Genomic DNA, 22765 nt, shown 5'->3' on the forward strand with positions numbered 1-22765 from the left:
TCGACAATTCTATAGAAACTCTCCCACTTTGACCAACAATAGCGAACACATGAATACAAAATGTAGAAGGTATAAAAATGTGAGTGCCCTTATGGAGCTACACACACCTTTAGTTTACAAGACTAACGCTCTAACACTGAGCAATAAGGGCTATTAGTTTCAAAACTTGACTCTCTACCTTGGCAATTCTATAGGAACTTAACACAATACAATGTATGCCCTCATGTAGGATTGAACTACAGACCTTCAGTTTACAAGATTGACGCTCTACCACTGAGCTATAAGGGCTAATAATTTTGGAACTTGACTCTCGGCCTTGGCAATTCTATGAACTTGACTCTCGGCCTTGGCAATTCTATAGGAACTCTCCCACCTTGACCGACAATAGAAAAAACACATGAATACAAAATGTGTATGCCCTCATGCAGGATTGAACTACAGACCTTCAGTTTACAAGACTGACGCTCTACCACTGAGCTATAAGGGCTATTAGTTTTGGAACTTGACTCTCGGCCTTGGCAATTTTATAGGAACTCTCCCACCTTGACCGACAATAGAAAAAACACATGAATACAAAATGTGTATGCCCTCATGCAGGATTGAACTACAGACCTTCAGTTTACAAGACTGACGCTCTACCACTGAGCTATAAGGGCTATTAATTTTAAAGCACATCTCTCAACGAACTTGGCAATTTTATAGAAACTCTCTCACCTAACAATACAATACAAAATGTAAAATGCCCTCATGCAAGATTGACCATCAATTTACAAGACTGACGCTCTACCACTGAGCTATAAGGGCTATTAATATTAAAACTCAACTCTTGAATTTGTCAATTCTTTTGAAACCACTGAGTCATAAGGGTTATTACTATTAAAACTCGACTCTCGACCTTGGCAATTCTATAGGAACTCTCCCACCTTAATTTATTGTAGTGAGAATAAAAATGTGTATACCCATGCAAGATTTTACTACAAACCTTCAGTTTACAAGACTAACACTCTGTCACTGAGCCATAAGGGTCCACATAAGGGTTATTACTATTTAAACTTGACTGGGTTATTACTATTGAAACTTGACTCTCAATGTCGATCTTGACAATTCTACGGGATCTAAAACCCAATTGCTCAAATGTAGATGTAGCAAGTATAAAAATGTGTATCTCATGCAAGATTGAACTAGAGCACCTAAAACCCATTTTAAGCTTATATACGATGCCCCAAGATGACCTTGTCAGGACTACACAACTACTTTCGAGCACTCTCCCACCTTGACCCATAATTAGTGAACACATGAATGTGTATGTCCTCATGCAAGATTGAACTACAAATCTATGCAAGATTGAACTACAAATCTATAATGTATAAGATTGACGCTCTACCACTAAGCTATAAGAGCAATTAATATTAATACCCAACTCTCAGCCTAGACAATTCTACTAGATCTAAAACCACCCGCTCATATACCAGAAAATAAAAGAAAAGGACAAGAAAATAAATTAAAAATAAAATACAATAAAGTTTTGCACCATTTAAAATAAACGAACACCACAATTTAAAATAAATCAAAGCCCTTTAAACTTGAAAATTTCTTTAATGTAGGTTTGCATAACCTCCAATTTTATTTAGTTCTAAATAAATTCAAAGTCGACTCCAACACTTTTGGAGCATGAATGAAACGTGTCTTTCCAACTGATTCGTGATGGAATTTTTCTATAATACGAATATTTTCTCACAACACAAATTTTGATAAATCTAAACATATTGTGAATCATTAATACATCTATATATACTCACATTTGATGCATAATCAATCATAACATAACATAACAACATCATTTATTATCTTACCAGATTAGATGATGATGAAACGTTCGTTGCAAGGCCATGGAAGCATGCTTAGCCTATGTTGTAGGCTAGTTTATAGAATTTTATGCTTAGAGCTCTGATACCAACTGTAACGGCAACAAACCTAGATTTCTATTCATCCTACCATTACCATTGTATACCTATCAGTCATTTTATGTAAAAATAATTCATTTAAAACTTTATCATAAAAATACAGTTATGGACTTACATGTTTACGGGAAAGGTCATTCAACAATTTAACAAAAATAAAATAAAGCAAGAATGTCCTATACTAACCTGTACACTACGAATTTAATGCATATTAACGTATACATGCGATACCACCGTCAACCATACAAGGGAATCTTGATTTTACCTCGAAAATAAGAATAACATATGGTTTGAGTATTTTTAAGAAATACTCAGTAAATGACCCCGCTATTGGGTCTGATGCAAGCACAAAAAATTATGAGTTGAACCAATCATTTCAATCTATGGTTCCAGAGAAGACTATCCTAAGAAGGTGATTAGATGGTTAGAGCACCCGTTTAGTACGCGGGAGGTTTAGTAAGCGGGAGGTCTTGAGTTCAACTTTCAAGAAGAAGAGCAATATTATTATTAACAAATGAGATCATATATTTGTATATTTATTTTACGTTTGAATGTTAGTTCGTTTGCCGTTTCTATGTTAGATATGTCTACTCTTTAGCGTGACTTTTGTAGTTCAGTTGATTAGAGAACCCGTTTAATAAGCAGGAGGTCTTGAGTGCAACTCCCAACAAAAGCAATATTATTATTAACCAATGAGATCGTAAATTTGGGTATCTATTTTACGTTTGAATGTTAGTTCGTTTACCATTTCTATGTTCGATATGTCTACTCTTTGATGTGGCTTTTGTAGTTCAGTTGGTTAGAGCACCCGATTAGTAAGCGGGAGGTTGAACTCTCAACAATAGCAATATTATTATTAACCAATGTGATCGTTGATTTGGGTATCTATTTTACGTTTGAATGTTAATTTGTTTGCCGTTTCTATGTTCGATATGTCAACTTATTGATGTGGCTCTTGTAGCTCAGTTGGTTAGAGCGCCCGTTTAGTAAGGTTCAACTCTCTTAGTAAGTGGGAGGTCTTGAGTTCAACTCTCAATAAGAGCAAATATTATTGTTAGTAAGTGGGGGAGGTCTTGATTGTTTGTCGTTTCTATGTTCGATATGTCTATTCTTTTATGTGGCTTTTTCTATGTTCGATATGTCTATTCTTTGATGTGGCTTTTGTAGCTTGGTTGGTGATCATAGATTTGGGTATCTATTTTACGTTTGAATGTTAATTCGTTTGCCATTTCTATGTTCGATATGTCCACTCTTTCATGTGGCTCTTGTAGCTCAGTTGGTTAGAGTACCCATTTAGTAAGCAAGAGGTCTTGAGTTCAACTCTCAACAAGAGCATGAATCATAGATTTGTGTATATCTCGTTTACGTTTACCGTTTCTATGTTCGATATGTCGACTCTTTCATGTGACTCTTGTAGCTCAGTTGGTTAGAGCACCTGTTTAGTAAGTGGGAGGTCTTGAGTTCAACTCTCAACAAGAGCATGAATCATAGATTTGGGTATATCTTGTTTACGTTTGATTGTTGGTTGGTGATTTGAGTATCTATTTTACGTTTGAATGTTAGTTCGTTTACCGTTTCCATGTTCGATATGTCTACTCTTTCGTGTGGCTTTTGTAGCTCAGTTGGTTAGAGCACCCGTTTAGTAAGCAGGAGGTTTTGAGTTCAACTCTAAACAAGAGCATGAATCTCATAGATTTGGGTGTCTCGTTTACGTTTGATTGTTAGTAGTTCGGTTGGTGATTTGGGTATCTATTTTACGTTTGAATGTTAGTTTGTTTCCCGTTTCTATGTTCGATATGTCTACTCTTTCACGTGGCTCTTGTAGCTGAGTTGGTTAACCCGTTTAGTAAGCGAGAGGTCTTTTGTGTCTTTTTGTTGTTGTTCTTGTAGTTCAGTTCGTTAGAGCGCCCGTTTAGTAAGCGGGAGGTCTTGAGTTCAACGCTTAGCAAAAAGTGCATGAATATATGTGATCACATACATGAATTTTCATTAAACAATATGATCAGAGAGATCGGGCTCATTTTACAAGATTGATGCTCTACCATTGAGCTATAAAGACTACTAATATTAAAACTCTCGCAACCTTGACAATTCTATAGGACCTAAAACCCGACTCCTCTAATACCAATTTGTTATGATTTAATTTTTTAAGAGCTATAAGCGCTATTAGTATTAAAAACTTGACTCGCAATCGTGGCAATTCTATATGAACTCTCCCACCTTGACCGACCAATAATGAACACATGAATACAAAATGTGTATGCCCTCATGCAGTATTGAACTACAGACCTTCAGTTTACAAGACTGACGCTCTACCACTGAGATATAAGGGCTATTAGTTTTAAAACTTGACTCTGCCACCTTGACCGACAAAAGCGAAAACACATGAATACAAAATGTGTATGCCCTCATGCAGGATTGAACTACAGACCTTCAGTTTACAAGACTGACACTCTACCACTGAGCTATAAGGGCTATTAGTTTTAAAACTTGACTCTGCCACCTTGACCGACAAAAGCGAAAACACATGAATACAAAATGTGTATGCCCTCATGCAGGATTGAACTACAGACCTTCAGTTTACAAGACTGACACTCTACCACTGAGCTATAAGGGCTATTAGTTTTAAAACTTGACTCTGCCACCTTGACCGACAAAAGCGAAAACACATGAATACAAAATGTGTATGCCCTCATGCAGGATTGAACTACAGACCTTCAGTTTACAAGACTGACACTCTACCACTGAGCTATAAGGGCTATTAGTTTTAAAACTTGACTCTGCCACCTTGACCGACAAAAGCGAAAACACATGAATACAAAATGTGTATGCCCTCATGCAGGATTGAACTACAGACCTTCAGTTTACAAGACTGACACTCTACCACTGAGCTATAAGGGCTATTAGTTTTAAAACTTGACTCTGCCACCTTGACCGACAAAAGCGAAAACACATGAATACAAAATGTGTATGCCCTCATGCAGGATTGAACTACAGACCTTTAGTTTACAAGACTGACACTCTACCACTGAGCTATAAGGGCTATTAGTTTTAAAACTTGACTCTGCCACCTTGACCGACAAAAGCGAAAACACATGAATACAAAATGTGTATGCCCTCATGTAGGATTGAACTACAAACCTTCAGTTTACAAGACTGACGCTCTACCACTGAGCTATAAAGGCTATTAGTTTCAAAACTTGACTCTGCCACCTTGACCAACAATAGCGAAAACACATAAATACAAAATGTGTATGCCCTCATGCAAGATTGAATTACAGACCTTCAGTTTACAAGACTAACACTCTACCACTAAGCTATAAGGACTATCAGTTTCAAAACCTTACTCTCGACCTTGGCAATTCTACAGGAACTCTCCCACCTTGATCAACAATAGAAAAAACACATAAATACAAAATGCATATGCCCTCATGTAGGATTGAACTACAAACCTTTAGTTTACAAGACTGACACTCTACCACTGAGCTATAAGGGCTATTAGTTTCAAAACTTGATTCTGCCTTCTTGACCGACAATAGCGAAAACACATGAATACAAAATGTGTATGCCCTCATGCAGGATTGAAACTACATAGTTTCGAAACTTGACTCTCCCACCTAGACCGACAATAGCGAAAACACATGAATACAAGATGTGTGTGCCCTCATGCAGGATTGAACTACAAACCTTTTATAAACTGGTGCTCTACCACTGAGTTATAAGGGCTATTAGTTTCAAAACTTCACTCTCTACCTTGGCAATTCTATAGGAACTCTCCCACCTTGACCGACAATAGCAAAAACACATGAATACAAAATGTGTATGCCCGCATGCAAGATTGAAGTATAGACCTTTAATTTATAAAACTGACACTCTACCACTGAGCTATAAGGGCAAACCCTCCCACCTTGACCGACAATAGAGAACACATGAATACGAAATGTAGAATGTAGTGAGAATAAAAATGTGTATTCCCTCATGTTGGAGGGAACTACAAACTTTTAGTTTACAAGACTGACGCTCTGCCAATGAGCTATAAAGACTACTAGTATTAAAGTTTGACTCTCAACTTTGGCAATTCTATAGGAACTCTCCCACCTTTACTGACAATAAGCGAACACATGAATAAGAAATGTAAGATTGAAGTGCAAACCTTTAGTTTACAAGACTGACGCTCTATCGCTGAGATATAAGGGCTATTAGTATTAAAACTCGACTCTCGACCTTGATAGTTCTACTAGACCTAAAACCCAACTGCTCAAATGTTAGATGTAGCGAGTGTATGCTCTACAGGACCTAAAGCTTAGTACAATGAGCCAAGACGACCCTGTCTTACGCAACTACTTTTGAGCACTCTCCCACCTCACCAGCGAACACGTGAAAAAGAAATTGTAGACTTTGGTGACTATAAGAAATTGTAGACTCCAAACAACAGGTCACGTCCGAACTAGCCAGGTTCGGAAAAATTCAACCCAACATCCAAAAATAAACAACTCACAGCCAAACTCCTGCATGAATGACAGTGATACTGGAATGACCGTGGAAACTAAGCTAGGATAGTAGTATGAATTATTCTTCCTCAATAGTTTATAAGTATTCGAGGGTTCTCATTTTCGTATTGAAATTCACGTTAATGTTTCTTTCATAATGATGATCGTACTTTTTATTTCTTGTTTTAAATTGAATGCGTAAGTCTATGGCTTCATAAAAAAGATTCTAGTGAGTTTTCTATTTATTTTTTAAAAGTCAGGCATGGAGTGACGACCCTAATCTAGGTTAGAAAATTAAGAGTATATAGTTCAATCCTATACTTTCCATGAATCTTCCTATGAGATATGCACATGTGTACATGGCATATCCTTCGTTCTTATCATATGTGACTCATTTAATGTCTTATGGGGCATAATTTGAACATGGTATCTAGCATACATAGATTGACATAAGTACATGCATCATAAAAAGCTCATACACATCACATCATACAAATAATAACATGTAGCTAAGTCCCAGAGTACGTGTTATTCATACAACATATAATTCATCCAATCTAACTCGATGGAGTTCAAAAAGTAAAATCACTTATCTTATTGACCTAAGCCAAAATCACTTACTAATAGTAACTCTGAAAATACCAATTTAGTTGGAAAAAAATTGTAAGGTTCAGATTAATATTTAATCTAATATATATATTAAATATAAGGAGAGAAAAATAAATAAATTTGATACATTAAAATATATATATTTGAAATAAATTGTGATTTTAAATATGATTTTAAAAATGTTATTTATTAAAACATATCATTTTAAATTTGTCAAAAATTCTTTCAAACTCCTGTTAATAAACGTGATATCCCACGTTCGTTGGAGAGGAGAATGAAACCCTCTTATAAGGGTATGAAAACTTTTCCCAAGACGCGTTTTAAAGCCTTGAGGGGAAGCTCGAAAGGGAAAACTCAAAGAGGATATCCGCTAGCGGTGGGCCTGGGTTACAATTGGTATCAGAGCTAGACACCGAACAATATGTCAGCCTTCTCACTATTCCCCGAATGGGGGTAGACACGAGGCAGTGTGCCAGTAAGAACGCTGGGCCCCGAAGGGGGTGGATTTGGTGGCGGTCCCACATTGATTGGAAGAAGGAAAGAGTGCCAACGAGGACACTCGGCCCCGGGGGGTGGATTGTGATATCTCACATTGGTTAGGGAGGAGAACTAAACACCATTCACAAGGGTATGGAAATAGGGGAAACTAGTAAGAGAAAACTCAAAGAGGACAATATCTGCTAGCGGTGGGCCTGGGCCGTTACAATAAAACTCTTGGGTTGAGTTAAAAATCTTATCTTCGGTTGGAATCATAGTTGTGAAGAATTTGTTGGGAAAAATCGATCGTATTGAATTTCAAGAAAATACCTAACAAAAAATTTGTAAATTTACTTCAACATTGAATTTTTAGTTTAATTTTAAATAAACTCAAAGGGGATCTAGCTTCTTCCTAAATTTAATATGATTACCATTCGGTAAATGTATTAAACAATACTTTAATTCAAAATCACTCGCTATATTAAGAAAGGTGATCGTGAAGTTGTTGTCTATTCAAATTTAATGTCACCAATTATCTTAGAAGAAGTCGTTTAGTTTGAGGTTCTCTTTAGAGTAAATAAAATGTCTGGAAATAGAATATCGGGTATTAGATGACACTACAACACACATAGCTTTTTACTAACTTTTACACGTATAGAATTTTAACACAAATGCTATTAAAAAAAAATACATGAATTTATAACAAGGGAAGTGATTTACGCCCTTCGAGTATCGTGACAACGAGGGAACTGATACACAAACACGAAGAAATATCTTTATAGTATCTATAATCAAAAACTAAAGTGGCTATCCGACAATAATGTTGTAACGACCATTTTTCGATTTGTGTGTGTCATCGACCTTACGAATATAAACTTAGTTTATATTTTAAAAAATAATTTGTTATACATACTAAGTAAATTATATTGAATCAGGTAAAGTTATAAATGTTTTACTATTATAATCTTTTTAATTATAAACTTTAAAATGGAAAATATTATATGTTCCAAAATATGACCGTTAAGAGTTTAAATGGAGCGCACTAACAAAGACAGCCGGAGGATCACTTTCGAGGGAAATAACAGAACCTTCAGGCACAGAGAAATCCCCAATTCCAAAATCCTCATCGGAACCACTCCAAATGGAAATCGACCGTCCTTCCGCCGTCCAAATGCCGGAGATTTCTCAGTACGAGCAGTCCAGAGAGTTGAGAATCAGAGAAAATTTGGAGCGTATGCAGAAGCTAGGCATCCTTGACCTCTCTCTCAAGCTCAAGTCATCCGCTCCGTCGAGGCAAAATCGCCGAAGATCGCTTAATCCGAAAGCTTCTCCACCTTCATTCAACCTCCCGCAGGCAGGACCTGTCCGCCGATCATCCAGGTTCTCTTCGGATCATGAATCTCACTTTCTTAGCCCTAACATGAACCGACTGGACTCGTTCTCTGATCTTGCCATGAAATTGAGAATATTGTGTTTTTTTCCCTCTTAATCTTGTCTATTGTTATTTTCTTTTGCGGATTTAGGTTACAGAATGTGACGCCAGTGGCTTACTCTGAACTTCGAGTGGAGAGAAAAAGCAAGTTTTCAGAGGATGAAGGCGTTATTCTTGAAGATGGTTCGAGGCCGGAGATATACTCGGAAGAGCATGAGAAGCGGTTGGGCAGTACAGAGAAGATCTGGACGCTGTTTGTGGATGGATATGGTAAGGATGGGAAACGAATTTATGATCCAGTAAAGGGAAAAACGTGCCATCAATGCAGGTTTGTGCATTGTTTTCTGATTTTGTTAATCTTTGACATGTTGAGTATGTTTGGTTTATTGAAATTAGAACTGAATTAGAAAGCAAGAACAGCTTTGTTTAATTAGTGGAAAATGCTATGTATCAATCATGTCTTACAGGCAAAAAACATTAGGGCATCGCACTCATTGCAGCAAATGCAACATGGTCCAAGGCCAATTTTGTGGAGACTGTCTGTATATGAGGTACACTCTCGATATCCGCAATTTGACATATTTGTGTTTGTCGAGGATGATTGGGAGGGAGTCCTACGTTGACTAGTTTAAGAAATGATCATGAATTTATAAGTAAAGAATACATCTCTATTGGTACGAGAGCTTATGCTCAAAATAGACAATATCATACCAGTGTGAAAGAGTCATGATTTCTAACATTCTTTTTCCAATTTCGGGCAGATATGGAGAGCATGTTCTTGAAGCGCAGGAAAATCCCAGTTGGATATGTCCTGTTTGTCGTGGAATTTGTAACTGCAGTTTATGTCGCCAAGCAAAGGGATGGCTTCCTACTGGGAGTATGTATAAGAAGGTAAATTTCTAAGCCATTGTGTATTGTTTGTTTTAGTCGGGAGAATTTGCAGCTAAGGTCAATGGTTTGAACTGTAATAGATAGCAAGGATGGGGTTCAAGTCTGTTGCGCATTTTCTCATTCAAACCAAACGTCCACAGCCTAATTCTGGGCAGAATCCTACTGATCTCGCATCTGCTAAGAGGGCCTTGTCCTTCCCAGATTTTGAAGCTAATCCTGTAGGATCTCTTAGTGTTAATGATCAAATGTCTGTTAAGAGGTCACTGAGTTTTTCATGTCTGGAGCAGCAGGTCTCAAAAGAATGTAAACCATGTCATCTGGATCATGAAAATGATGAACAGTCAGAGCTTCAATCTGCAAACTATGATGAACTTGGAGAAGACGTTGTCAACGAGAAAGAACAGTCAGTGCATTGCCTAAAAAGGAAGAATGATGGTGATAACTACAGTCCAATGCCTGTAAAGAAACCAACAATTAGAGTAGAATCAAGCACCGTGGATCAAAGCCTGGAAAAGAAGATTGATGATATTAGGTGCCTAACAAGCTCAAGGGTCATCCAAGAAAGTGATGATAAAACATCAGAAGAGGGTGCAAACAGTTTGTCAAAGAAGAAGCTGGAATGTGTAAGTAATGGTAGGGTGTTACGGCCTAGACATCAAAGCCTCGAGAAGACAACTGATATTAGCAGCCAAACTACCATCCTGGAAGGCGGCACCTCCTCTTCATCGGAGCTAAAATCTGCCACTAGCAGTAGGGTTTTGCGGCCTAGACATAAAACAATGATGTAGAGCTACACACTACGTGTTTTAGATTTGCCATTAAAGTTTTGAGCTTTGTTACGAGTTCTATCATCGATCTTAATGAAGCACAACTCTCCATAATAGTATGATATTGTTCACTTTGAGCATAAGCTCTCGTGGGTTTGCTTTAGAATTCCCAAAAATGCATCGCATCAATGGAGATAGTATTCCTTGATTATAAACCCATGATCATTCTCTAAATTAGCCGATAGTATTCCTTGATTATAAACTCATGATCATTCCCTAAATTAGCCAATTTTGGACTTTCATCATCCAATCATCCAACCGTGATAAAAATGGATATCAAAGGAATTTGAAAGAGAATATCATCTAGATCATAGACAAACCTAAAAATTATGAGAATTTAAACTATGTATTACTCCACCCAAATATCCCAATAAAACGTTCATTTAATTGAAGATTTCGTTTGGCTATTCATGAACATCAGAGGTATAGGAATAATATTGTGTTTTATGTTAAGCTATGATTAATTTAGCTATAATAATTATATCTATAGATACAAGTTACCATATCGTGCATGAGTTATAAGTGAACGATAAACGCATTAAAGAACAACGAAACCGGATTTGGAATTCCATATATATGGAAACAATGAAATAAAATAAAGAGGAAAAGAATGAAATAAGAAAGAAGGGCAAAAAGGAAGAACAATAAGAAAACAGCAAGGGAGAAAGGTCCAAGCAAAACCTACCTCACATTTGCTAATATATTCTTAGTCATGTTTTGTCCGTAGTGGACAACTGATGGGACTTCACCCTTCATCCCTAACAAAATACAAAAACAAAACTATAATTTCAACTTTATATAACAAATTGATGTTTCTTGGTGTGACAATATATAATATTATTGCTTTATTTAAGTCTTTTCGGATCGGGTATTCTTATCATGAAAAGTATGGAAGTATCGTGTGCATCGTTACACTGTACCATAGTTTTAAATGTGGGACCTTATAAAATTTGTATGTCACAAGCGTGAATTACTTCTCTAGTATGTTACGTACAGACATGTACACCACAAGATACACACTTATTTCTTTTCCATTGGTTTCCAACAGTGTGAGTGTGTTATCCCGTAGTCAAGTCTAGAGGATATGTGTACAAGCTTGTCTAGTGGGTTCACGCTTAATTACGTGAACCGTGTATAGAGAATTACTATGCGTCCAACCACACCAAAAAAAAATAAATAAATAATAAGTAGGGCCCAATAAACCGTCATGAAAAATATGTCCCACCCCACCAATCAGGAACCATGTTCCATGTGATTGAATTCTTTGATCTCTATCATGTAGTTAACTTTACCAATTAGATGCAAATGCCATAGGTTTAAAATATTATGATCATTAAAATTTTAAAATTCAAATCTTTTATAAAATTAAGTTTATTCGTAAAGATTTGGTAAGTATTTGGTTATATTCGAATTTAACCTTTTACTTTTCCAAGAATATTACCATGCAAACAATAAAGTCAAATTCAAATTTAAACTTATCCAATCAAACTACTATTAGATATGGATATATGACAATATTTTAATTAGAAGTTATTAATAATATACTAAAATAAATATTTAATTTTATTTCAAACTACATTTTCGTAATTTCACTAATTATATAAACTAAGTTACAAATATTAAAATATTAACTTTCAAGATATTAGGGTGGCTACGATCCAATACAACTCAATAATTCGACCCATCCAAATTATCTAATAAAAAAATGAAGGTTGAGTTGGATTATATTTTTTTATTTTTTGGGCTGGATTAAACTTAATTTTTTTAAAAACAAAAAATTCAATCGTAGTCACTAGTTGACATTTTCTTGATTAAGTCAATCCAACCAACTGAGCATAAAGTTACAATTCAAATTAATCTTGTCTTAATTTAAAAATATATATATATTAACAGTAAGATTGTGTTGATTTATAAATGTTTGGTATTTAAATTTTATAAGATTTTAATCGTAGAATGAATCATATAATTATAAGTTCTTAAATAATTTAAAAAAAAGAATAACGTGCCAACCCAACTAGTTGAGTTGTGAATATTATTTGGGTTACTTGAGTTACTCATGTAACAAACCCGAAATTTTGAGTTGGTTTAAAAGATTTTTACAACTCCATCTAATCTAGGGGGAGTACACTGTTGGAATAATAAGAAATTAACAAATAAAACCAAACATATGTTAACTAACATTTTTGTCAATCCATTCAATTAGGTAGCACATCCTCAAAGGTTTCTTATTTTAGTCTGTTCAAACTACAGACTAATTAACATAATACAGAAATGGAGAAGAAACCATTGGCTCAAATCCAATCAAACAGATCAATAGAATTCATTTTAGATTAGACAACATCAAATTCATGAACATTTTTAAATGCAAGTCCTAAGAGAAAGAGAAAACTTAAAATCAATCAAGAACAAGAACAAGAACCAAATGTTATTTGACTTTTTTTAATCTGTCATGATTGAAATAAAATAGAAATAAAAGTCACTGAGGGGTCCCTCCAAAAATCATTCAATTGGTAGTAGCAAAGTTAAATGGTTCAAACTAAAGGTGATAATAAATAAATAAATAAATAAATAAATAAATAAAAGTCTTTACTACTACTCGATGCCTTTTTCCTCTGTTTCTCTGAAATGCTAATGGTGGGAATGCGCATTTGATTTAAGGGTCAATTGGTTTATTTCTGTTGGGGTTTTTCACTGCAAAATTTCGTGATCCGGGTCTGTGTTCTTAGGGTTCGGCTCTTAATTTGATGGCGAAATAAACCCCGCAGGGTCTTAGATTTAGGCTCTCTTTTGCAGTTTTGGGGGGTTTTTCTTTTAATCTTTAAAACTTGGGTTTGATGCATCATTCACTATGGAAGCCTCTATCTCACTGTGCTGCTTTGATTATGGATAAGAAGAGTAGAAGAAAAGATGGGTCTGATTCAGCGATGGATTTGAAGAAACACAAATTGATTCTTCGAAAACTTGAAGAACACAAGCTTAGAGAAGCTCTTGAAGAAGCTTCTGAAGATGGGTTTCTCTTCAAATCGCAAGATGTGGGCTCTGAGCCACTGCCTAACGAGGACAGCAATGGCTTGGGCCGATCTCGATCGCTTGCTAGACTTCAAGCTCAGCGGGAATTTCTCAAGGCCACAGCCATGGCAGCCGATCGTACGTATGAATCTGATGATGCCATTCCTGATCTTCATGAAGCTTTCACTAAGTTTCTTACAATGTACCCGAAGTATAAGTCATCAGAGAAGATTGATCATCTTCGTTCCAATGAATACTCGCATTTGCTTAAGGTATGTCTTGATTACTGTGGATTTGGGTTGTTTTCGTATGTTCAGAGTCTTCATAATTGGGAGTCTTCTACTTTTAGTTTGTCTGAGATTGCTGCAAATTTGAGTAATCAAGCTCTTTATGGTGGTGCTGATAGAGGGACTGTAGAACATGATATAAAGAGTAGGATTATGGATCATTTGAACATTCCTGAGCATGAATATGGGCTTGTTTTTACTGTTAGTAGAGGGTCTGCTTTCAAATTGTTGGCTGAATCATATCCGTTTCATACCAATAAGAAATTGTTGACTATGTTTGATTATGAGAGTCAATCTGTGAATTGGATGGCTCAATTTGCTCGAGACAAGGGCGCTAAGGCCTATAATGCTTGGTTTAAATGGCCAACTTTGAAACTCTGCTCAACTGACTTGAGGAAACAGATAACAATCAAGCGAAGGAAGAAGAAGGATTCTGTTGGTTTATTTGTGTTTCCAGTTCAATCTAGAGTGACTGGTGCTAAGTATTCATACCAATGGATGGCTCTGGCACAGCAGAACAATTGGCATGTTTTGCTTGATGCAGGGTCATTAGGTCCAAAGGACATGGATTCTCTTGGTTTATCGCTTTTTCGACCAGATTTTATCATCACGTCGTTTTATAGAGTTTTTGGGTATGATCCTACTGGTTTTGGATGTCTTCTGATCAAGAGATCAGTGATGGGAAGCTTACAAACTCGGTCCGGGGTTACTGGCTCTGGAATGGTGAAGATAATCCCAGAGTATCCCATGTATCTGAGTGACTCGATGGATGATCTTGATGGATTAGGACGGTTTGAACACGAAGAAGTTGCAGGGGTTGTGGAGAAAACATCCGAAACTCATCCGGGATTGCAACTTCCTGCTTTCTCAGGTGCCTTCACGTCTGTTCAGGTGAGGGATGTTTTTGAAGCTGAGATGGATCATGATAACAGCTCTGATAGAGAAGGAACAAGCACCATACTTGAGGAAAGTGAGACTATTTCTTTAGGGGACGTGATGAAGAGCCCGGTATTCAGTGAAGATGAATCTTCGGATTGTTCGATTTGGATCGACTTAGGTCAGAGTCCGGTAGGATCTGATAATGCAGGTCCCTTGCCTCAGTATTGGTTAAAAGGGAAGAAGAATAGCCTAGTCTCACACAAGCCAACTTCTAAGATCCATAGCGATCCGACTTACGACGATGCTGAAGATTTGAACTTAGGGCCCTATGACGAGTACCATACGCTATCCTTTGATGGCATTGAGGAAGTTCACGGAGAGCTACGTGCAGAAACAAGGGCCACATCGGGTAATAACAGAGCCATTACAGAGATCCACAAAGTCACAGAAACTGGGAAACTGCTTTCCAATGGTTATTCAATAAACTCAGCATTGAACAATGAATTTTATCATGGACAGGACGATGGAACGATGTCGGAACTATGTTCGGAGATGAAGGAGAGTGCGATTAGAAGGGAAACAGAAGGTGAATTCAGGTTGTTAGGGAGAAGGGAAGGAAGCAAGCATGTTGGAGGAAGATTTTTTGGGTTGGACGAGACTAATTTGCAAGGCCAAGGAAGAGAAGTTTATTCTAGGATGGAAGAGAATGGGAAGGAGCTTCATAGCATCGAGCCTGGAGAAGGATCGGTGACGAGCCTCGATGATGAAGATTATACTAGCAACGGAGAATATGACGACGAGGAAGAGTGGAACAGAAGGGAACCCAAGATTATATGTCGACATCTCGACCACATAAATATGTTAGGATTGAACAAGACGACACTTCGACTTCGATTCCTGATAAATTGGCTCGTCACGTCGTTGCTTCAACTAAAGTTTCCGGGTTTGGAAGGAAGCAACAAAGTGAACCTAGTTCAGATTTATGGACCAAAGATAAAATATGAAAGGGGAGCAGCAGTAGCTTTCAATGTGAGAGACAGAAACAAGGGACTAGTCAATCCAGAATTTGTTCAGAAGCTAGCTGAAAGAGATGGCATATCTCTTGGCCTTGGATTCCTCAGTCACATTCGTGTTTTGGACAACCCGAGACGGCAACGTGGCGTTTTAAACCTTGAAGATTCATCCCTGTGCAGGCAAGCCAGAAATCGGAGGCATGGGAAGCACGGGTTTGCACGGCTTGAGGTCGTAACAGCTTCGTTGGGATTCTTGACGAACTTCGAAGACGTTTACAAACTGTGGGCATTTGTGGCGAAGTTTTTAGATGCTTCATTTGTGAAAGAGGGAACACTTGCTCCTGTTGAAGAAGGTTCTGAAACAACCTGAATCTGTTCATCTGTTCATCTGTTCATCTGTTCATAGTGTTTGGAGAAGATAGGAATTGTTTGAAATTGTGATGTGCTTGGATTCAGTTTATGTTTATAATTGGTTAGATTTAGATTGTGTCTCCTTTGAGACTATTGTAGAGGGAGCTTTGGAAAGTTGTCATCTTCAAGAGCTCATGTAAACTTTTGGCTTACTCCACTATGTTTAATTCAATCAACCTTTTTCTTACTTGCCTTTAGCTCGATACAAACATCTTGAATATATAAGTAAGGGATACTATCTTCATTGCTGTAAGGTCTTTTAGAAAAACCAAAACTAAAATCATGAAAACTTATACTCAAAGTGAATAATATCATACTATGGTAGAGATTTGGCCATGTCAAAAGAATCTTTGAAGGTGGACTCATAGTGACTCAAATGTTGAACGAAAGAGCTGCGAGTCTGGAAGGGATAAGAGTATAGTGAAGGTATGTGGTAGAAACTCTATTGAATTACAGAGAAGGAGAGTCGTCCAGATAGTCCTAGATGGATAACTGACTGTTTAAGAAGAGATTCAATGGTGTATTTTGTTTGATGGGAGGATTGTTGGAGTCCCACGTAGACTATTTAACATCTTCATTGGTACGAGGTCTATTAGAAAAATCAAAAGTAAAAGCATGAGAGCTTATTCTGTTGACAATATCATACTGTTGTGGAGATTCATCGTTCAAATCATGTTCTTGCAGCTGGATTGAGAAAGTTGGTCATAGAACAAAAAATTTGGTTCATCGGTGCAAAATGCAATCTTTTTCGAGAATTTTATTGGCATGTGACCCAAAATTTGGTTGGACTCAATTTTTGTGAACATGAAGGTAATGAAAAGGGAGTAAGATTTTAGGGTAAGTTGGATAAAAATCTCAAACTCATTGGGTTTGGATGAGGACATACTTTCCTGATGATTAATTTTGGTAGAGTTCTTCATGACTTTATTGATTATTGTTGTGTTTTTACTATAAACAACAAACAAAAACCAAATCGCAAGCACAAACAATCTCTCCGGATGGCTTTCTTCACTTCACCGATTCCCCATTTCTTCAAGATCATTCTCCACCACACTCTCATCGAAAGAAAGCTTGTAAGCAACCTAATCCAATCCACATTCTCTCTGATCTTTTCATTTTCTTATCAATTTCTTTTTTGCAGGATCTTCCAAACAAGTTTGTTATCAACAATCGCGCTTCTTTGCTACACAACAGCGCCACTCTCAGCCTTCCGGACGGCGCAAACTGGGAGGTCGAACTCAAGAAATCGGATGGCAAAGTATCCTTCGCAAGAGGCTGGCCGGAGTTCGTGGAGTTTTACAATGTGAAAGCTGGATATTTCGTGGTTTTCAGATTGGAAGGAAATCGGTGCTTCAATGTTCTCATTTTCGACTTGAGTGCTACGGAAGTCGATTATCCGATCAAGCCGAGGATCTTCCGCCGGCTACGTAAGGATCGCAACATAGCCTTCGATCGCCGCCCGCCGATTCTGCTTCCGAAGAGCGAGAACGAAGATGAGGACGACTCTGTTGTTGTGTTAAACGACGCCGTTTCGAGGAAGAGGAAAAGAGAAAAAGATCACGAAGCTGCCTTTTGTTCCCTACGCGAGATGAAGAAGATGATGAGGACGAACATGAAGATAAAGCATCAACGATTCACTACACCTCAACGATTCAGCGATGATGATGAAGAAGACGAAGACGAAGACGAAGAAGAAGAAGAAGACGAAGAAGACGACGAAGAAGAAGATTACTCGTGGAGACGGAGGAAGTACAGAGGATCAGGTTCGTTCGCAAAAACTCTATAAATTTCAATTTCAATTTCAGCAAGCGGTACTAAAATTGGATGAATTCTCACCGATTTCAGCGCGTAATCACGAAGACGGCGGCCGATTCAGTCCAGAATCGATGAGACCTATGCATCCTCCAAGGACGCCGAAGCCATTAACGGAGAATCAAGATCGAGTTCTGAGAATAGCGAGTTCGTTCAAATTGAGGACGAAGAATCCTTCATTCATGGTAACGATGAGGCCTTCCTACATCCAAACAGGAAATTACCTGGTAAGAAGAAAACAGCGAAATGAAATGATTCTCAATTGAAACAGTGATTGAACAATGATTTCTGAAATGCGTAGAGTTTGCCGAGAAGCTTTGCGGAGAGGTACCTGCAAGAATCGACGGACGTGAAGCTGGAAGTGGCGGACGGGAGGATTTGGAGCGTGTGGTGCGGTGTACGGTGGGCGTTTACGAGGCGGCGGACGGAGTTGAAATGCGGTTGGAAGAGATTCGCTGTGGATAATCAGTTGAAGGAAGGGGACGTGTGTGTGTTCGAATTGATGAACAGAATCCCCAAAGTGTTCTTCAAAGTCACTATTTTCCGGCGACCGGCGAACTGAATTCATCATTTTCCTGCTTTTTCTATTTCTTTTTATTGGCTCCCTTACTGCTTCAACCCGTGACTGTTTAACCTTACCCTACATACGTCACAGGCACATATAGAATTTCAGTTTAGCTATAAATGCTTTTTGTTAGGTGGTCCCGTCAAATCGTATTTTCATAAATAATAATAATCCAAAAATAAAAGTGATTGAAGATTTGATGAAAATGATAATTTTTTCAAATAAAAAATAATAATAATAAAAAATGTATGAAACTAAAATCATATTATACCAAATTTTAAATTGCTAATGGAAAAGAAAGTAATGTTGTAAGGCGGGAAAAGTAATAGAAAAGTTGAGGACTACTATTTATAGGGAAATTAAAATTATTTTAGGGTAAAAAAACTGACAAATTTTTCTCGAGAGAATTTAAACATAATATATAATATATTTATATTATTTTAAAATATAGTTTTAAATAAGGAACAAATACAAAATATTTAAAAATAGAAGAGGTTGAGGACAGCAAATGAGGCTTGTCTATGGCATTTGCTCCAGAGTCTGCTCCTAACCTCGACCAGCTTCTTAGTTATCTAAAAAATATGTAAAATATGGAATGAGTACAAAAACTCAGTAAGTAGGCTCTTAATCGTGCGTATGCTAGGGTACAACACTCCTTCTTAACTTATTAGGATTCTTGTTGCAAGTACCTAGGCCCTTTGGTTCTATTCTTCACTGGTGAGTTATTTTCATAATTTAGCTTGAGTACCTTGGTCCTTGGGTTATGAGGTATCAACCTTTGTTCTGATCTAAAGACCTTAGTACTAATGTTCTGGGTTCTTGTCTTCAGAACTTAGAACTTGGATCTTAATCCATGTTCTAATTCTTGATTCATTCTCGGCTATTTTTTAGGTTTTTGTTATGTTCTTGGTTTGTTCTCCAACATACTCTCCTTAGGATTTACGGTACAAGTCATGAACCTGACAACTTGTATCCAAGGCTTCATACGTTCCAAGCGACATAGTCTGATCTCGCATCCAGGACTTCATTATTCCCTACGATATGATCTGAATACCTATGCCCAAGGCTTTTTACGTTCCAAGCAACATAGTATGAAAATCTACATCCAAATTTTCTTACATTTCAAGCGATATAGTCTGGGTCATAAACATGCTGTATCGTGAGAGGTTTAGAAGTTTCTTGAATTTCTGAGTCTAATGACCTTGATCCCTTATTCTTGAGTGATACCTAGCATCCTTTAAGCATTTCTTAGACCCTAATCCGTTAGGTTCCTAATTTTCTCTAATTAATTTGAAAGTTTAAATATATTTTTATATCCTTAAGAATAGGCCTTAAAAAGTAGTAAGTCATTTGGAAATAGGTAAGAGGTTGAAATATGTTAAAAAATTCTAGAGGCATTTTGGTCATTTTACTTCCTAATTCTTAGTTTGGTCTCTCAACATGTTCCAATAACTTTCAAACTATCATCGTAAAATATGTCTATTATAAAGTTTCATATAATTTGGAGATCATTTAGATCATGAACGGAAAAAAAGTTACTTTGGAGATCATTTAGATCATGAACGGAAAATGCACCTCTCCAGCTCTATATACAGTGTTTCTCCCCTCGATTTCTTCATGAAACTTTAAAATGGTATTAGAGGGAATAGCTAGAGATTGATTTCATACCTTCTATTAGAATGTATCTTGAGTTATTCACCTCGTCAGAAAACCTTTTCCTAGCTGGAATTCAAGTGAAAAAATTCTTATTGGTAGCCATTTCTAGTGCTTTTGAGAACCCAATTTCTTCATGAAATTTCTTCTTTATTCTTTCCTCTAGCTAAAGTAATCATTTTGGAGGAACGTCTTTAAGCGCGTGGTCTTAATTTTGGATTTGTTTCCTCGGTCTCGACTCACCCGAAAATGCAGGATCTTCTTTTCTTGGGCAACTTGATCTAGGACTATTAGCTCTCGATTTCTTCATCAAAGTTACACATCTTAGTCCTCCGGATGCTCAATGAAGTCTCTAATTAGGCGCGCTCCTGGACTTATTAGCGTGGTCTTCTACTTAAATATTTCTTGGACGTCCAGAAATAGAATGAGATTGGTCTCTCTCAACGAATTTGTTTGTAGGCATACTGAAATTTCAAGTTTCCTTTGAGCTCCTTTAATGGCAGCCTGAATTGGGAATTGATGTTTGAGGCTCTTTCAGCACTCGATTCCTTCATCAAACTTTTGGGAATTGATGTTTGAGGCTCTTTCAGCACTTGATTCCTTCATCAAACTTGTGGGTAATCTTGTAGAACAAGTAGGGAAATGGTGGACTATGACTCTCAAATTTGGAAGAAATTCGAGAGACAAGGCTATAACTTGCCTTTTGCTCGACTTAGTTTGATTCTTACTCTAAATGGATACCCATACTTTAAATCGACGTTAAGACCCCAGAATCGTTGTGAATTAAAGTTTAAATTTTCAGAAATTTCTGTCAAAAATATCCTATTCGATCATGCCCTCATACAAGATTGCATTACAAACCTTCAATTATCAAGACTGGCGCTTTACCATTGAGCTATAAGGGCAATTAATATTAAAACTCCAACTCTCTGTCATCTTGACTGACCATAGCCAACACATGAATACGACTGACCATAGCCAACACATGAATACGACTGACCATAGCCAACACATGAATACGAAATGTAGACTGTTTAAAAATGTGTATGCCAACTCTGTCATCTTGACTGACCTAGCGAACACATGAATACGATTAAAAATGTAATACAAGATTGCATTACAAACCTTCAATTATCAAGACTGGCGCTTTACCATTGAGCTATAAGGGCAATTAATATTAAAACTCCAACTCTCACATGAATACGACTGACCATAGCCAACACATGAATACGAAATGTAGACTGTTTAAAAATGTGTATGCCAACTCTGTCATCTTGACTGACCTAGCGAACACATGAATACGATTAAAAATGTATATGCCCTCATGCAGGATTGAACTACAGACCTTCAGATTACAAGACTGACGCTCTACCACTGAGCTATAAGGGCTATTAGTTTCAAAACTTGACTCTCGACCTGATATGAACCAAGATACATCAATCATACAATATACTTCAATGAAGATGTGAAGAAAAGGTTGTCAAAATTATCAAAAGATGTTTCAACTCATGCTACATTGAGGAAAAATGAAGTTTGATTGTTGTAAATTTTGGGTGGGTTACAATTTATAGTAATTTAGAGTTACTGTATTTTAAGATTTTTTAGGTTACATTTCCATAATGGCTCATTATGGCCATTAAGTATGAATGTTACAACTCTTGGAATGCATTTAGTAGTTTCATTTTGAGGCTATATAAAGCCATGTAGGTTGTATTTGTAAGAAGACTTGGAAAATATATTAAAAGAAGCATTTGTGCTTTTCTTTAGCCAATGACTAAGTTTCTTTGCAATTCTATGTAGTTTAGATTGCATGTAGAATCATTCAAGCTCGACATGATCAATCTTGCTTGTGGAGTGATTCGAATCTCAAACAAGTGTTTGAGATATTTGATCAACAAGAGTCATTCAAGCTAGACATGATCGATCTTGCTTGTGGAGTGATTCGAATCTCAATCAAATGTTCTTGCCTTGAGATATTCGATCAACAAGGTAATCCGAATCTTATCACCACCTTTGCAATTCTATAAGAACTCTCCCACCTTGACCGACAATAACGAACACATGAATACAAAATGTGTATGCCCTCATGCAGGATTGAACTACAGACATTTACAAGACTACCACTGAGCTATAAGGGCAATGCCGAAATGTAGACTGTTTAAAAATGTGTCTACCCTCATGCAGGATTGAACTACAGACCTTCCGTTTACAAGACTGACGCTCTACCACTGAGCTATAAAGGCAATTAATATTAAAAGTCAACTCTCGACCTTGACAATTCCATAGAAACACATGAATACGAAATGTAGACTGTATGCCCTCATGTAGGATTGAACTACAAACCTTCAGTTTACAAGACTGACGCTCTACCACTGAGCTATAAGGGCTATTAATATTAAAACTCAACTCTCGACCTTGGCAATTCCGTAGAAACTCTCTCACCTTGACC

The 22765-nt window shown here is 37.0% G+C and overlaps 3 protein-coding genes and 18 non-coding genes across 22 annotated transcripts; 6 read left to right on the forward strand and 15 right to left on the reverse strand.

The window, feature by feature from the left end:
* Positions 1 to 216: 216 nt before the first annotated feature.
* TRNAT-UGU lies at positions 217 to 288 on the reverse strand. Its single transcript has one exon. It is a non-coding gene; the product is annotated as a tRNA-Thr (tRNA).
* A 127-nt stretch (positions 289 to 415) lies between these two features.
* Positions 416 to 487, reverse strand: TRNAT-UGU. The gene has a single exon. It is a non-coding gene; the product is annotated as a tRNA-Thr (tRNA).
* Positions 488 to 584: 97 nt separating this feature from the next.
* On the reverse strand, positions 585 to 656 carry TRNAT-UGU. Its single transcript has one exon. It is a non-coding gene; the product is annotated as a tRNA-Thr (tRNA).
* A 2256-nt stretch (positions 657 to 2912) lies between these two features.
* On the forward strand, positions 2913 to 3005 carry TRNAT-AGU. The gene is given in 2 exon segments: positions 2913 to 2950; positions 2970 to 3005. It is a non-coding gene; the product is annotated as a tRNA-Thr (tRNA).
* A 363-nt stretch (positions 3006 to 3368) lies between these two features.
* TRNAT-AGU lies at positions 3369 to 3442 on the forward strand. Its single transcript has one exon. It is a non-coding gene; the product is annotated as a tRNA-Thr (tRNA).
* A 126-nt stretch (positions 3443 to 3568) lies between these two features.
* Positions 3569 to 3642, forward strand: TRNAT-AGU. The gene has a single exon. It is a non-coding gene; the product is annotated as a tRNA-Thr (tRNA).
* A 580-nt stretch (positions 3643 to 4222) lies between these two features.
* Positions 4223 to 4294, reverse strand: TRNAT-UGU. The gene has a single exon. It is a non-coding gene; the product is annotated as a tRNA-Thr (tRNA).
* A 70-nt stretch (positions 4295 to 4364) lies between these two features.
* TRNAT-UGU lies at positions 4365 to 4436 on the reverse strand. Its single transcript has one exon. It is a non-coding gene; the product is annotated as a tRNA-Thr (tRNA).
* Positions 4437 to 4506: 70 nt separating this feature from the next.
* On the reverse strand, positions 4507 to 4578 carry TRNAT-UGU. Its single transcript has one exon. It is a non-coding gene; the product is annotated as a tRNA-Thr (tRNA).
* A 70-nt stretch (positions 4579 to 4648) lies between these two features.
* TRNAT-UGU lies at positions 4649 to 4720 on the reverse strand. The gene has a single exon. It is a non-coding gene; the product is annotated as a tRNA-Thr (tRNA).
* Positions 4721 to 4790: 70 nt separating this feature from the next.
* TRNAT-UGU lies at positions 4791 to 4862 on the reverse strand. The gene has a single exon. It is a non-coding gene; the product is annotated as a tRNA-Thr (tRNA).
* A 70-nt stretch (positions 4863 to 4932) lies between these two features.
* TRNAT-UGU lies at positions 4933 to 5004 on the reverse strand. The gene has a single exon. It is a non-coding gene; the product is annotated as a tRNA-Thr (tRNA).
* A 70-nt stretch (positions 5005 to 5074) lies between these two features.
* Positions 5075 to 5146, reverse strand: TRNAT-UGU. The gene has a single exon. It is a non-coding gene; the product is annotated as a tRNA-Thr (tRNA).
* Positions 5147 to 5216: 70 nt separating this feature from the next.
* TRNAT-UGU lies at positions 5217 to 5288 on the reverse strand. Its single transcript has one exon. It is a non-coding gene; the product is annotated as a tRNA-Thr (tRNA).
* A 97-nt stretch (positions 5289 to 5385) lies between these two features.
* On the reverse strand, positions 5386 to 5457 carry TRNAT-UGU. The gene has a single exon. It is a non-coding gene; the product is annotated as a tRNA-Thr (tRNA).
* Positions 5458 to 8619: 3162 nt separating this feature from the next.
* LOC111795769 lies at positions 8620 to 10730 on the forward strand. The gene is made up of 5 exons (XM_023678342.1): positions 8620 to 8917; positions 9061 to 9297; positions 9437 to 9520; positions 9731 to 9860; positions 9941 to 10730. The coding sequence occupies exons 1-5, from the start codon at positions 8679 to 8681 to the stop codon at positions 10646 to 10648; spliced, it is 1398 nt and encodes a 465-aa protein (XP_023534110.1). The 5' UTR covers positions 8620 to 8678; the 3' UTR covers positions 10649 to 10730.
* Positions 10731 to 13287: 2557 nt separating this feature from the next.
* On the forward strand, positions 13288 to 16475 carry LOC111794390. 2 transcript variants are annotated; one of them, XM_023676362.1, is made up of 2 exons: positions 13769 to 13968; positions 14046 to 16475. In XM_023676362.1, exons 1-2 carry the CDS (start codon positions 13841 to 13843, stop codon positions 16243 to 16245), a joined length of 2328 nt encoding a protein of 775 aa, XP_023532130.1. In that variant the 5' UTR covers positions 13769 to 13840; the 3' UTR covers positions 16246 to 16475. The 2 variants fall into 2 exon arrangements, with proteins under 2 accessions (XP_023532129.1, XP_023532130.1); XM_023676361.1 differs by having other exon boundaries at positions 13288 to 16475.
* Positions 16476 to 17092: 617 nt separating this feature from the next.
* On the forward strand, positions 17093 to 18843 carry LOC111794693 (B3 domain-containing transcription factor VRN1-like). The gene is made up of 4 exons (XM_023676803.1): positions 17093 to 17359; positions 17428 to 18049; positions 18132 to 18325; positions 18400 to 18843. Exons 1-4 carry the CDS (start codon positions 17180 to 17182, stop codon positions 18658 to 18660), a joined length of 1257 nt encoding a protein of 418 aa, XP_023532571.1. The 5' UTR covers positions 17093 to 17179; the 3' UTR covers positions 18661 to 18843.
* A 2790-nt stretch (positions 18844 to 21633) lies between these two features.
* Positions 21634 to 21705, reverse strand: TRNAT-UGU. The gene has a single exon. It is a non-coding gene; the product is annotated as a tRNA-Thr (tRNA).
* A 782-nt stretch (positions 21706 to 22487) lies between these two features.
* TRNAT-UGU lies at positions 22488 to 22559 on the reverse strand. The gene has a single exon. It is a non-coding gene; the product is annotated as a tRNA-Thr (tRNA).
* A 72-nt stretch (positions 22560 to 22631) lies between these two features.
* On the reverse strand, positions 22632 to 22703 carry TRNAT-UGU. Its single transcript has one exon. It is a non-coding gene; the product is annotated as a tRNA-Thr (tRNA).
* Between the last annotated feature and the right edge of the window lie 62 nt (positions 22704 to 22765).

Source organism: Cucurbita pepo, chromosome LG05, assembly GCF_002806865.2.
Source record: "Cucurbita pepo subsp. pepo cultivar mu-cu-16 chromosome LG05, ASM280686v2, whole genome shotgun sequence".
Taxonomy (NCBI): domain Eukaryota; kingdom Viridiplantae; phylum Streptophyta; class Magnoliopsida; order Cucurbitales; family Cucurbitaceae; genus Cucurbita; species Cucurbita pepo.

What these genes read in the sequence shown, in the direction of transcription:
- LOC111794390 (XM_023676361.1), top strand. Translation starts at nt 13,522, where the DNA reads ATGCATCATTCACTATGGAAGCCTCTATCTCACTGTGCTGCTTTGATT.
- LOC111795769 (XM_023678342.1), top strand. Translation starts at nt 8,679, where the DNA reads ATGGAAATCGACCGTCCTTCCGCCGTCCAAATGCCGGAGATTTCTCAG. An exon ending in GGAGACTGTCTGTATATGAG is followed by an intron (nt 9,521 to 9,730) that starts GTACACTCTCGA and finishes AATTTCGGGCAG; the next exon opens with ATATGGAGAGCATGTTCTTG. An exon ending in CTGGGAGTATGTATAAGAAG is followed by an intron (nt 9,861 to 9,940) that starts GTAAATTTCTAA and finishes GAACTGTAATAG; the next exon opens with ATAGCAAGGATGGGGTTCAA.
- LOC111794693 (XM_023676803.1), top strand. Translation starts at nt 17,180, where the DNA reads ATGATTAATTTTGGTAGAGTTCTTCATGACTTTATTGATTATTGTTGT. An exon ending in CTCTCATCGAAAGAAAGCTT is followed by an intron (nt 17,360 to 17,427) that starts GTAAGCAACCTA and finishes TCTTTTTTGCAG; the next exon opens with GATCTTCCAAACAAGTTTGT. An exon ending in TCCAAACAGGAAATTACCTG is followed by an intron (nt 18,326 to 18,399) that starts GTAAGAAGAAAA and finishes TGAAATGCGTAG; the next exon opens with AGTTTGCCGAGAAGCTTTGC.